At 37.6% G+C, this 13,885-nt stretch overlaps 1 protein-coding gene across 1 annotated transcript in view; it reads left to right on the top strand.

Annotated features, from left to right (window-relative positions):
* The first annotated feature begins 11,848 nt into the window (after positions 1-11,848).
* Positions 11,849-13,885, top strand: part of syt7b (synaptotagmin VIIb) — a 141,126-nt gene continuing 139,089 nt past the window's right edge. Inside the window, exon 1 of the mRNA XM_084404275.1 lies at positions 11,849-12,163. Within this exon, the coding sequence (XP_084260401.1) occupies positions 12,130-12,163 (34 nt within the window). The 5' untranslated portion in view covers positions 11,849-12,129. The remainder of the gene's footprint in view (positions 12,164-13,885) is intronic.

Here is a 13,885-nt window from a genome sequence, read left to right as displayed (position 1 = left end):
TTGCTTCATATTTTTGTGAAAACATTTTTCAGCATTGATAACAGTAATAAATGTTTCTTGAGCAGCAAATCGTATTAGAATGATTTCTGAAGGATCATGTGACACTGAAGACTGGAGTAATGATGCTGAAAATTCAGCTTTGACATTTAAATTTTAAAATGTATAAAAATAAAAGTTTTCCAATTGTAATAATATTCACAATATTACTGTTTTGCTGTATTCTTGACCAAATAAATGCAGCCTTGGTGAGACTTCTTTCAAAAACAGTAAAATTACCGTACAGACTGTCATTTTAATAATAGTATACATCTTCAGCCACAGAATATTTTCCATTTAATTTCTGATTATTGCAGATTTTTAAAAGAGATGTCCAGATTAAGTCATTTATGGACAAATGAAACATTTTAATTCATGTTCAAATGTTCTGCGAAATGAGAGAGAATGATTCTCTGTAGTATGAAATCTGTGATTACGAAGCGTTTTACTTTTAAGCTTGTTTTTATGATTAAGATCAAGCACAGCGGTTTCCTTCGTGGAGCGTTTTATTGAATTGTGTTTACCTTGGTCTTATCAGAATCAAAAGAGACAAACAGCTTTCTTTGAGCTTGTTTCTGTGCATAAAGGATGGTAATGTGCCACACACAAACACACACCTAAAACAGATTATCATCAAAACGGATTTTAATTGCACTCTATACGAAATTGCTGCTTAGGGTTAGAGGTTAAGAACAAACCCTGAGCAGAATATTTGAGGAATATTAATACAGTTCAGCCTTGCAAGCACTGTACAGCGAGAGAACGCAGGAGATTGTGGGCAGACATGTTGCCAACCACTCAAGCAAATCAAGGTGGCAGGAGAAATGCATTGATTGCTGGGTATGTGATTGTATCTGCAGGGGCTTTAGATCACATTTAGTATTCTGAGCACAGAGCCTTTTCCCATGGCAGGCTTTTAATAGCTTTCACGCCATACTGTCCAAAGGGACATTTTGAACTATACACCGGTCGCTATTTTCATCTGTGCACTGTAGTGGCCGTCTCTCTATTTCATTCTAATCTCTGCCATCTCCTCTCTGCTCTAATCATACCTCTCTGGCCTCATCTCGGAAAAATTTTCTATCTCCCCGGTGGCCGCTGTGATTGATTTTTGTGTGTTTTGTGCGCTGGAAGTATATTTCGTCTCATAGTATAAGACAGAAGTGGCGGAATCACAGACATATTATGGGAGATCCGTTTCATCTTGATATCATAGTCTTGAAATGGCCGTGCTTGAGGCGCTGATTGCGAACTCGCAGGAAGGACATGCGATGCATGGACAGCTCTAATAACTATGTTCGTGTCTTTGTCTGTGCCTTTGGGAATATCTGTCTGCCGTCTACATTCTCCTCTGATTTCTGCTCATAATGAAGCCAGACCTTTTTATGTGCAGCCAGTGAAGTCACTTTGTAACTGAGATGCAATAGAGACGAAGGGGAACAGTGGGGAGTAAATCTTCACAAAGGGGCTTCAGAAACGCTTTTTTTTTTACTCGAGTGCCACCATTTTTTAGAATGGCGTTGAGAGGGGGACGCTGCAAAAGACGTTGAACACGAGCACAAAGGTCAAAAAAAGCGGCCACATTTAGCAAATTCCACAGACAAAATCCAGTCATTTCAATTGGAAACGACGCGTTCGGGAATTTCACACAAATTTTGCATTGGGTTCAGTTGGTAATGTGAATTTGCCTCGTTGACCAATAGAAAGCTGCTTGTTTCGAAAGTGACTTCTGTCTGAGTTGTGCTTCACACATCGCCACATCTTTGACAAGGGACTTTTTTCCCTGCAAAATTCAGCTATTGTGATTGCATCTATAAAAAAAACAACAACAACAACAACAACAATTTAAGGTATGTTATTTTCCTCAACACTGTATAATCAACTCCGGACTAACAAAGACACAAAAATAAGCACAAAAAAACATACATTTATGTAAACCATAGGGGCAAGACTGAAGTCAGTAATCAACCACTCAGAAGAGCATCATCATTTGTTGCTTGCAATGTTGTAAGGGTGGATTTCCTGCAGGGGTTCAGTCTGCAAGACTGCCGTATGACTAAAGAAAAGTTATTAGCAAGATGGTAGAAAACTGTACATTTCTTGTCTATTACCACCCACTGCTACTTATACCAACGACGGAAATAAGCGCAGTTACAATAGCTTAATATGTGGGAGAGCGTTGCTATAGAGAGTGACAATATTGTATTGCAATAGGTAGCAATTCAAAGTCAATACCAAATCAAAACTAGTTAGCGCATTATTTGTAATTGAAAAGGTTTAATGACAAAATATGGTTATGGTTACACTTAAAATAGTTACAAAATAGATGTATGAGATGATAACTTATACCATTAATTGTACCCAGCATATATGTAAAATGTTACCTGAGAGAGAGAGAGAGAGAGAGAGAGGAAAGAGAGTAAGAGGAAAGAGGAGGTAAAGAGAGCCAGAGCACCCAAGAGACAGAGCAACAGTTACAATCTTCTTTTATCCTTTCCCTGACCATGTGACTAAACCCCAAATGTGAGACGTTCAAGCTGACCAATCAGATAATTACAACTTCCCCCACTGTACTAAAGGTGTGACAATTCATAGACCCCTGAAGTACACACATCTTGGCTTACAGGCCTAGATCGCTATCACCTCTGTGCATTTAGGAACTCCAAATGGTCCATGAGGTAGAAAGAGGGGGTGGAAAACAGTAAAGCAAATGTCTTTGTTCATTTCAAATATCTTGGATTATTTTCAATCCTACAAATGTGAAATGCATTGTTTAGCATTACATCACTTTATGGATCCTATGAAGTCAAGTCACCTTTATTTATATAGCGCTTTATGTGTAAACACGAAAATAATGATCAGTGATGCAAACAAAATTCAATTCTCCTGTAAAGCAGCTTTAAAAAAGACAATAGTGTCATTATTCACACTGTAAAAAATTTGTAACACTCCCAAATCAAAAATTTAAATTGACCAATAACATCTAAATTTTTCAATTGGCCCAAGTGAAATTCTGTAAATTCTAAAATTAAATGTACAGATTTTCACTTGGGCCAATTGAAAAATTTAGATGTTATCGGTCAATTGAATTTTTTGATTTGGGAGTGTTACAAATTTTTTACAGTGCAACTGAAGTCAGTTCAGTTACAGTTTATAAAACTATGAAATGAGTTAAATTCATGAAGCAGCTCTGGAGAAAACAGTGATGCCATCATCCAGCTGAGTTCAGTTCTTATCCAATAGTGGCAGTGCAGTGAAATCTATAATATTTCTGAATATTAAAGGATTAGTTCACCCCAAAATGAAAATTTCCTAATAATTTACTCACCCCAATGCCATCCAAGATATCCATGTCTTTCTTTCCTCAGTGGGAGAGAAATTATGTTTTTTGAGGAAAACATTTCTGGATTTTTCTTCTAACAATGGACTTCATTGGTTTCCATGGTTTGTAAGTCCAAATCAATGCAGTTTCAAAAGTCTTTGAAGTGTTTAAACGGGCTGTACGCGATCACAGCTGAAGAAGAGGTTGTTATCTAGCGAAACGATAGGTCATTTTTACCTTCAATAGTTCGGATTGAGCTGATCAACAAACGGACAGGGAACTACATCATCACGTTGAAAGGTCACGCCGGCGCCGGCAATACTACTATTCATATTCATCAGAATGTTATTCATATACTATTCATATTCATATTCATATTCACTGAATACTATTACTATATATATAATAGCAAACAATACTATTTGAACTATCCTCCTACGTACGGTCGCAGTGTAAACAGTGGGGCTGTACTTCTGCTGGCGCCGGCGTGACCTTTCAACGTGATGATGTAGTTCCCTGTCCGTTTGTTGATCAGCTCAATCCGAACTATTGAAGGTAAAAAGTCTATATTGTTTCGCTAGATAACAACCTCTTCTTCAGCTGTGATCGCGTACAGCCCGTTTAAACACTTCAAAGACTTTTAAAACTGCATTGATTTGGACTTAAAAACCATGGTAACCATTGAAGTCCATTGTTAGAAGAAAAATCCAGAAATGTTTTCCTCAAAAAACATAATTTCTCTCCCACTGAGGAAAGAAAGACATGGATATCTTGGATGGCATTGGGGTGAGTAAATTATTAGGAAATTTTCATTTTGGGGTTAACTAATCCTTTAAGTGTCCCCAACTAAGCAAGCCAAAGCTGTCAGTGGCAAGGAACTCAAACTCCATCAGGTGATCTTTTGGAGAAACCAGGCTCAGTTGGTGAGCCAGTTCTGGCCAAATAACATGGTGTGATTATGATTCCAGGCTGCATCACAAGTCAGATTGTAGATTGATATTCAGAATGTTTCATTCAGCTCCTTCTGCTTGAAGATCGGCCAGCGTTTTGTAGAAGTAGGGTTTGAAGCTGGCCATAGGGGTCTGTGCAGAGGACTGTTAGGGCTTTAACCATTTTGTTTGTACTCTACACTTTCTCACATTCACTGTACACTCTCAGAAAAAAAGGTACAAAAGCTGTCACTGTGGCGGTACCTTTTCAAAAGGTACACCTTTGTACCTAAAGAGTGCATTTAGGTCCCTCAAAGGTACATATTGGTACCAAACGTGTACATATTAGTACCTAAATGGTACATATTAGAAAACTTTTGAAGGGTACTGTCCCAGTGACAGCTTTTGTACCTTTGTTTCTGAGACATTGCCCAGTTATTCTATTAATACAGAATTTCACCTGAATCCGTAAAAGCAATATGTCGGCAACAATGTGATGTGCAGCATGCACTGTGTGCGCAAGGTGAACCGATCAGGAGATCAAGGCTGTACAATTACCCAGACCCTTGTGCTTGATTACCCATAAAAACAGTGTGAGATGAAAGGCACGCTTGTTGACTTGAGTTCAGAAGCAACCAGCGAGGCAGCTTAATGAATATTCCCCTCAAAAGGAGCGAGATATGAGCTCTGTTCCAAAACCTAGTGAGCTGCCTTGCTGTTTACTGTCTACATAGACAGCTGCCTTCTAAGGGGCTGTTCACATGTTTTTACTTTGAAAAACATGAGACGTGGGCAGCAGAATGGAAAACGCAAGGTCTTCAGCTGCATTTTGACCTTAGGGGCAGTTCACACAGAACGTGTTTTTGCATTAGAAAATGCAGTCTCAAGACATTAAACTTATTTTAACTTGAGCGCCACAATTTTTAGAACACATATTGTGCGTGAGACACTGCACAAGACACAAAGCGCAAGCACATTGGTCAAAGAAGTCCATCTAGCACTTGTTTGCATAGAAATGCAAAAATGCGATCTGTGTGAATGGTCCTGTAACAGTCACCAGCTGGAGTGCCCTTGAGAGCCACCAGAGGGCACTCCACATCAGACTATTGTCATTCCATCACAAACTACATCTCCCATAACTCTCTGCCTGGACTTTTCATCCATTATCATATTCACCTGTATCTCATTATCTTGTTTAGCTCACCCCATATAAGCCTGGTTCACCCTATCACTCACGGCGAAGTCTTGTTTAGTGTTACACTGCAATTCCGAGCATTCTCCCTGGTTTCATGTCTCTTGGTTTTTGGATTTCTTGCCTGTTCCGTGGATTACTCTTTTGCCCGTGTTCCCTGCCTTGTTGTGTTTGTTTGTATGGTCTGCCTTCCTGTGCTTGACCCTTTGCCTGTGTTTGATTACGATTCTGGATTACTCTTAATAAACTGCATTTTGATCCTCAACTTTGTGTCGGAGCAGTTCGTAACAGGTCCCTTATTTTACCTTGAGCACCACAGTTTTGAAACGCAGCGTCATGCGTGAGACGCGAGTACAATTGTCAAAGACATCCGTCTAGGGCATGTTTACTTAGATAAACAATGGAAAAGTAGCATAGTGGACTGCAAAAACGTGATCTGTGTAAATTGAGTACAAAAATGCATTGTGTTTTTTAAAAGTTTAACTGTGTGTGACCATTTTTAGAACACGTGTCATGCATAAGATAAAATTAAACTAAATAAAAACTACATTTTCAAACCACAGAAACATTTGGTAAAATATTCAATATTAAATTAGATTTAGATTAAATTAGATTTAGAATTAGATTTATCTATTTCTTTTGACTATGTCCAGTATTGAATAAATTGTATTTATTTACATTTGGCAGGTGCTTTTATCCAAAAGTGACTTACATTGCATTCAAAGTAGGGATAGACAATATATTGGCCACCATATTGGTATCGGCCGATATATGTTCATTTTCATTGTTATCGTTATCAGCCCGATAGGAAAATTGGGCCGATATATTAAAGCCGATAAATGATGGATTATTTCCTTCAGCTGAGACACTACAGATGCGCACTTTTCGCCATGATGGTTTTGAATAGCTTGAAAAATGACTGGAATCACTTTGAAAAGGCAAATACAGTTAAGTGCAACATGCAAGTCTGTCATATAGGCTACATAAAATTATGATGAGAACATCATTATAATTGTGTGATCGGGACATTATGAGACTTTGTTTTTTTTTAATCAGGCTAATATATCGGCTATCTGCTTTCAAATCTAAAGAATTATCGTATCGGCCAAAAATGCCATATCGGTGCATCCCTAATTCAAAGTAGACACTTTATCAGTTCATTTCAGTTCATAACACTTTTGCATTGTCTTATGTGCAATGCATTTTGGATTTGGCAGAAACAGGGTATCTTTAAAGGCTGCATAATTATACCACCTACAGGGCGTTTTCATGTATAGAGATTCCTTAACATGCTGCCCTATGTATGCAGCTCACTAGGTTTTGAATCAAAGCCATGGAGGATGAATAAAATGTGATTTATTCAGAGAGTTTGAAATGCTAAAGTGAAAGGATTATGGGTAAATGTCAAGGATGTTGACACAAATTTGACTTGAGTTTAACTTAATGGATTTTACAATAGAAATTTGGAGTCAAGTAGGTTGAGAAAGCAAGTCTGAGTTAAAAAGAGAATGCTAAAACATCAGTGTTTTTGTTTATGCATGCGTGTGTTGTGTGTAAAAGAGAGCAATACAGACAGACTGATGTAGGAGTGATAGTGTGATATCAATGCGCCAGTGGCAATGACAAGAAGCCAGCATATCAGGTTCTATCTCATTTAGGTGTCCAGCTACTCTAACTCAAGGTTAAGCCCCCAGCAGATGCGCGCACACACACACACACACACACACACGCACACACACACACACACACACACACACACACACACACACACACACACACACACACACACACACCCCCAGAGGCCAGTGAGATGCCAAATGATGCCTGATGCCTTTATTTGTTTTCCCTTTTCAACATTCTTTATGCAAAAACAATAATTTGTAGCCAAACAGTGTTATTTTAGGTTTATTAATATGCTGAATTAGTATTTATTTTAATATTTGTAGTTTTTTGTTGTTGCAATTTCTGTAGTTTTAGTTAACGATAATAATCCTGCCTTGAAAATAGAATGGAATTGCAATGCACACTTTACTCTAACTGATCTCTAACAGTGTTTACAGTGCAGACTCATCATGGAAATGATGGTTCTCAGATTGCAGTGGGAGTTTATGAAATACATATGAATGCTTTTACTTGGTCAGGGGGAAAATACATTATGCACAAGGACATAGAGATACTCAAGGCCTTTCAAGGCCGTTCAACGTTCTTATTGAGTCTTTTTGCACAGAATCCACATCAATTATTAGATTTAGATTCCACTGATCTAGACAGACTGTGTCTGAAACCAGAAAAAATGCTGCCTTGGCAGGTAGAAATGCTTTAAGGCATGTCTGAGTCCTGTGCCGGTTTACTAAGGCCAGTTTCAGAAAGCAGCGTAGATGCATCTATGATATTCCACAATTCTGTGCTTACAGTTTGGCAGAATAGAAATGGCATCTGATGATGAAGTGGTTAAAAGAAGTCAATTAGTTTATACAGTAAATGCAATGTGCAAATTATAAAATAATTTCTATAAAACATCAACTATCTGAAATACTCTTTAAACATAAAGATTTAAAACAAGTTTTTGTCATATAGCCTATACTTATTATACGTATATTTATAATTCAGTGAGATATCTCCAAAAATATTCTGTAATTCTGTAAGGGTTATAAAACCAAAACCATAAACATTGTTTTAATTTGAAATAAAATTAAAATTTGATTTAAATATAATTGCACTCAAATAAATAAAAATATATATAAAACTTAAACTTTTATTTCAGCTAGTTCCAAAGGCAACATTGGTCATTTTTGTCTTCATTATTATGTACTAAAATAACTGAAATAAAAATGAATAAAAACTAGCCTTTATCAACATATTAAAAATCTAAAAAATAAAATAAAATAGAAATACAACAAAATTACAAAAACTTTAAATTAAAATGAAAAAAAATAATAAAAAAAATCTAATAAAATTGACAAAAACAACAAATTTAGGCTACTAAATCCTAAACTAAAATTAAAAGGGAAAATACATAAATAAAAACTAATTCTAAATATTAATAAAAACTATAATAGTATCTCAGTGATACTAAAATAACAGATTCACACCCTGCGTATACAGTGAATGTCCTTTTTAAATTAAGGCATGATTCCATTTCGATTGCAAAAATAATCATTATAGGCATTAATTATGTGCTTGGTATGTCTAAAGCTCTCTTGAATTTGTTCTAGATCATTCTGGTTTGGAAGCCTGTCTGAAACACATTTCTTTTAAGCGGTAGCTTTCTACAAAAACACCGTCTGTTTCTTCTCTGACTGACTGCAGCATGGCTGCTGTTCCCTCACTGTTTAGAATTATAATGCAACTCTAGTGAAGATCCTCTAGGGGGCGTCAGTATCACTGGGTTTCATTGGAGAATCTGAACTAGCAGTCGTGAGCTGAGAGTCAATTAGTTTGTTGTGCTGTTTTACCAGCTGGGAAAACAGATTGTCTCAGGAGACACACAGTGTAGTGTGCTTTCAAGATGAGTCTGAGTGATTTCATAAAAAGAGACATCTCTGAGTGTTTAGGAGGCACAGTGAGTATGATGGCACTTGGATGCAGGTAATGTTGTCATCAGCACATCAGAAGGTATAATTAGCATAAGCAGCTGTCAATCATCCACCTAGTGCAGATGCTAAATAGCTTGCGAAAATCAGCGGGAATGGCAAAACACTGGCTAATCACACGCAGCGAATACCAAATTGATAAGCTTTCAAGGTAAGGTTTTTAAATCTCGCTTAATTTTGGCTATTCTGTCAAATCATGTACAACGTTCTCAAAGCTCTACAAAGTGCAGATAAACTCTTTACTGGAATCACTTATATTAGTGATAGCACAATTTATATGAATACCTATAGTTGTTTATGAACTATGTTATTTGGCCAATTCAGAATGGGTAATTCTGATTATTTATATTAATAAATGCACATTTTTATTGAACATTGTCATTTATATAATATTGATTATGCTGCCATTGGATAAAAGCACCAAAAAAAATCATTCCGACAGTGTTTTTACTATGCCTGTTCAGGGGGTTATAAACTAATGCACGAGAGACATATTTCTTATAGTGTAAGGGTCAGAAGCAATAAAAAATGTAAAGTCATTATGAAATGGAAGCTGCGATAGGCTTTTCTTCCGTATAGAGTGGTTCAGGTATGACGTCACTTTGTTGGCCAATCGGCAGTTAGCATCTTGACAAAACCCAATAGGCTTTTTCCATAGGCTCTTGGATTTTCGCTAAAAAAAAAAAGCTCTGTGATCAACAGTTTTGTCCATCAAGATCATATTCACAGATGAACACAACTTTTATGAAGTTTAAAGCCTAAATGCAGTCGCCAGAAATAAAAAAACTAGGCTATAAACGAACTACACCACAGTCCCATGACTCACCGTCACAATCACTAAGCCTCCGACAACTCTTTTAGTTTTTATCTAAAAACATTTTCCAAGAAACTTTGAGTTAGAATAGTTTATAAGAGCACAATTATGAGCTTAACGAGGCTGTAAAAGCCGAGCTGAGCTTATCTTTTCGAGATGATGACGTTTAATGATGTTCCCCAGTCCCATTTAGCCATTGGTTAGCAACCGCCTTTTCTAAGACACTTAATAGCTTTAAAAAATCAGTGGGGTAATACTGATGTGTTTTATGTTCTAGAATAAAACGTGAAAGTGTCTTGAGCTTGTTCACCACGGACCTTATTTCAGCCATTTAACCAAAATCCCTTTTTTTTTTAAAAAACATTGACTTCGGGACGATGGAACCAGAAGAGCTAAAATGCTAACTCGTTTCCGCGGTTTGGCCTACAAAGTGATTTCATACCTGCACCAATCTATTGCGACGTATATCCGAGTGAAACAGCTTCTCGAACAAGAAAAAATGTAGGGCGGGACTTAATTTTGTCCATTGGAAATTGATTGGATGGTTGTGGTTTGCTATTGGTGGATCTCATATGAGTGACAGGTTGTCCCGCCCTCACACCAGAAAACATCATTAGAGAAGAGATGTTGCTGCAAGAGGGAGGGGAAAGATGTGTAAATCATTTATAATGAATAAAATACTGCAATATTCCATAAGAATAAGAATGGTCAATTTTGATTTCATGGTGACTTTAATTGTTTTATTGTACCACCTACATTTTTAGTGTGGGAGACCCAGTAACCATAAAACTCACAGGTCCTTTTGTAAGATTAAGAGGTAAATGTTGCCCAACATAAAGTGATACAAGAATCAGGATTCATTCTTGAGACAGCTAAAGTCTTAAGTGTAATAAAACTGACAGATATGAAAAGAGATCAAGACTTCAAAAGGGTCATCAAATATGGTTAAACAGCAAGCTTGAAATATAAAAAGTGAGATCATGAATGAACACCAAACTGCGAGTGGCCCAGCTGAAAAGCAGTCAGATTGGAAAATATAACAAGGCGAAGAACTGTGAGCCTCGCAATGTAAGTTACTTGGATAGTAACCAAATGCACGTCATGTCAAAGTTCAAAGAATATACAGGTCAAAGGTATGTGTGCAACATATATGTAATATGTCATGTATTCACACAACATACAAACAGAACACTTCATCAAATGTCAAGAAGTTCATTAACTTCTATAGATATGCTGAAAGTATGAAGAATTCATTTGAGAGATTGAGAGAGCAAGTGTACAAGGTTAGATGATTAAATGCTAAAATCATATTAATTAGCAAATGAAAACACAATAATGCTAACACATCACTTAAATTATTATATTACAAAACACCCCCAAATATGCCATAACCATCACAATATAAGCAAATCATTTATTCTTCAGGTGTCTGCATCTGGTTGAATGGCAAACATTAATCGGGTGATGTCAGGTGAAGTTGGGAGGGTCATATATTTCTTTATTCAATATCCAATTATTGCAAATTATCGGAAACATTTGCAATCATAGTGCTTGATGTATGAATTGATTTGATTGGCTGATGGGAAACGTTTATTCAGCTGCTGTCCCATTTTATCTTGATGACTTTTAAGAGATATTTATGATTTATCTAAATCATATTTATATTAGGCTACATGATTGCAGTATTCATATAGCTAAGTGCACATGTGCAAAACATTTACTGTGAAGCCATATTAGAAAACAAGTGTAACACATTCAAAGATGTATTTATTCACAATGTACTGTACAGATTCACTGTTCTGTTTTACATATACTAATAGATTTCACCATTTTATCAGAACACAATGACTTTTGGCATTTAAATGGCTCGGGCTTAAACACGTCCCAATTTACTCGACTTCATCCACACAAACTGAGATTTTAGAGCTCGTGCCATCAGCTGACGGTGACACGGACGCACAACTCACCACTCCTTGCCCTCATCTCTCCCTTCAAACCTTCTCTCTGCCACCTCCCGAATCAGCCGAATGAGAGGACTGGGAAAGAAAAAAACAAGTGAGTGAAAGAAAGAAATAAGCTGGGAAGGAGAGAGAGAGAGAAAAAGAGAGAGAGAACGCGCGAGCGCGGTGCTCCATGGTCACTCGCCCATTGGCAGCTCGAGAGCACATTTTGGATTCGACTTTTTCTTGGAGGGGACTTGGGGAAGAAACAAGCGTTTGTTGGCGTGCCAAAGGCGAACAGCCATGCACCTGAATCGGGAGGACGAGGAGGGAAAAGGTGAGATACTTTGGTGGATTCCGCTCGTTTGTTTTCAGCCAGAACGCCCGCCCTTGAACGGCAGACGATGTGGCGGCACCCGGTACCGCTCGTGTACGGGTCAGTACCGTGTCATTCCGAATGCATTTCGCTTCAATTTGTCCTCAACTGCAAACTGTCAGTTGCCGTACGTGCAAACAGGTGCAACCAGGTTTCTCTATATACATTCGTTCGCGTTTGGACACATTTACAGCACCTGTTGTTGTGTTGTACCGTGAAGGTAAATACATTTACCTTGGTGCCTTTGAGGGAGTTGTCATCCATGCACGCGCAAGGTCATCATCTCTCATCACATAGTCATGATAGGGTATCTGCGCGTGCGTTTATTGTTCCGAGTGTGCGTGTGCTCGTCTTGTCCATTGTATGTGCCAAACATGTATCAAAAGCATTTTGCTCACTTTTTCGTATGCAATTGAGAGAAAGTGAGGATGGGTCATTAGGAGGACGAAGGGACATGGACATGCGTTGGCCTCTGCTCTGCCCCCTCCTGTTGCGCGCCACGAGATTTGTCAGGTGGGAAAATTACGATGGTCAATTGTTATGTGTACAGACAGAGATTTGTTTGGAGAGACACCGTGGCAGAAAAACAAGCGTGTGTTGCAAGACGTCAAAAAATAAGGCACTGATTTGTGATGCGAGATGCCAGTTCAGAAATAAATAATATAAAAGCCTATGGTTTAACCCTTGAATGTCAGGAACATAAAAATACCTTAGAAAATGAATTTATGGCTATACACCAATTCAGTCATGACGTCAATTTGTTGACCAACCCGGAAGGCTAAATGGGCTGGAGTATACCCTTGGGAATTTCCTGTGGGTTTTTAGAACAGTACTCCTATATAGTTTATCCCATTATAATAGGCTGCAAGATATCCAGGGTCAGTGTTCAGGACATTTAGATGATGCCAGAGTTTTTGTAATATTTCCCTCAGACACTGGACCCCTCACTCAAAAAAAAAACAAAACAAAAAAAAAACACATACACGTTAATTGTATTTGTACTTTATTTTGGGTCAAGTTTAGTTTTCAGTTATTTTTTTCCCCTCAATATGGTACCTGTGGTCATTGCTGGGTAACCTATTTGGCGACATATAGGCAAACCAATTGGAGGCACAAATTTCATAAAATTGTATTGATTTAATTCTTGTCTGATGAGAGCTGTTACTGTATAGACGCCTACAAAGTGTTTGCCTTGACAGTATTTCAGAAATCATGTGTGTCCCACATTTTCTGTGGGCTGTTTAGAATCAAAGCTACTGAGCGATGCCTGATTTGTGAATGAATCACTCCTTTGAGTCGATTCTTTTCAGTTAAAGGGATAATTCACTCAAAAATGAAAATTCTGTCATTAATTGCTCACCTTCATGCCGTTCCAACCCTGTAAGACTTCCGTTCATTTTCGGAACACAAATGAAGATCTTTCTGATGAAATCTGAAAGATTTCTGTCCCGCCATAGACAGCTACTCAACTGCACTTTGACGCTTCAAAAAGTTCATTAAGAGATTGAGCGGTTTTGAATTGAGCGGTTTAGTCAAACTTTTCTGAAGAGATACAATCGCTTTATATAATGAGCAGATTGAATTTAGGCTTTTATTCACATATAAACATTGATCAGCGAACATAAACAGAAGCCCAACCAAACCAGCTTAATGCATGAGAACAAAACTCTTGCTGAAGCTCAA

Source organism: Rutilus rutilus (assembly GCF_951802725.1).
Source record: "Rutilus rutilus genome assembly, chromosome: 3".
In the NCBI taxonomy this organism is placed as follows: domain Eukaryota; kingdom Metazoa; phylum Chordata; class Actinopteri; order Cypriniformes; family Leuciscidae; genus Rutilus; species Rutilus rutilus.
This window is presented reverse-complemented; position numbering and strand designations above follow the sequence as displayed.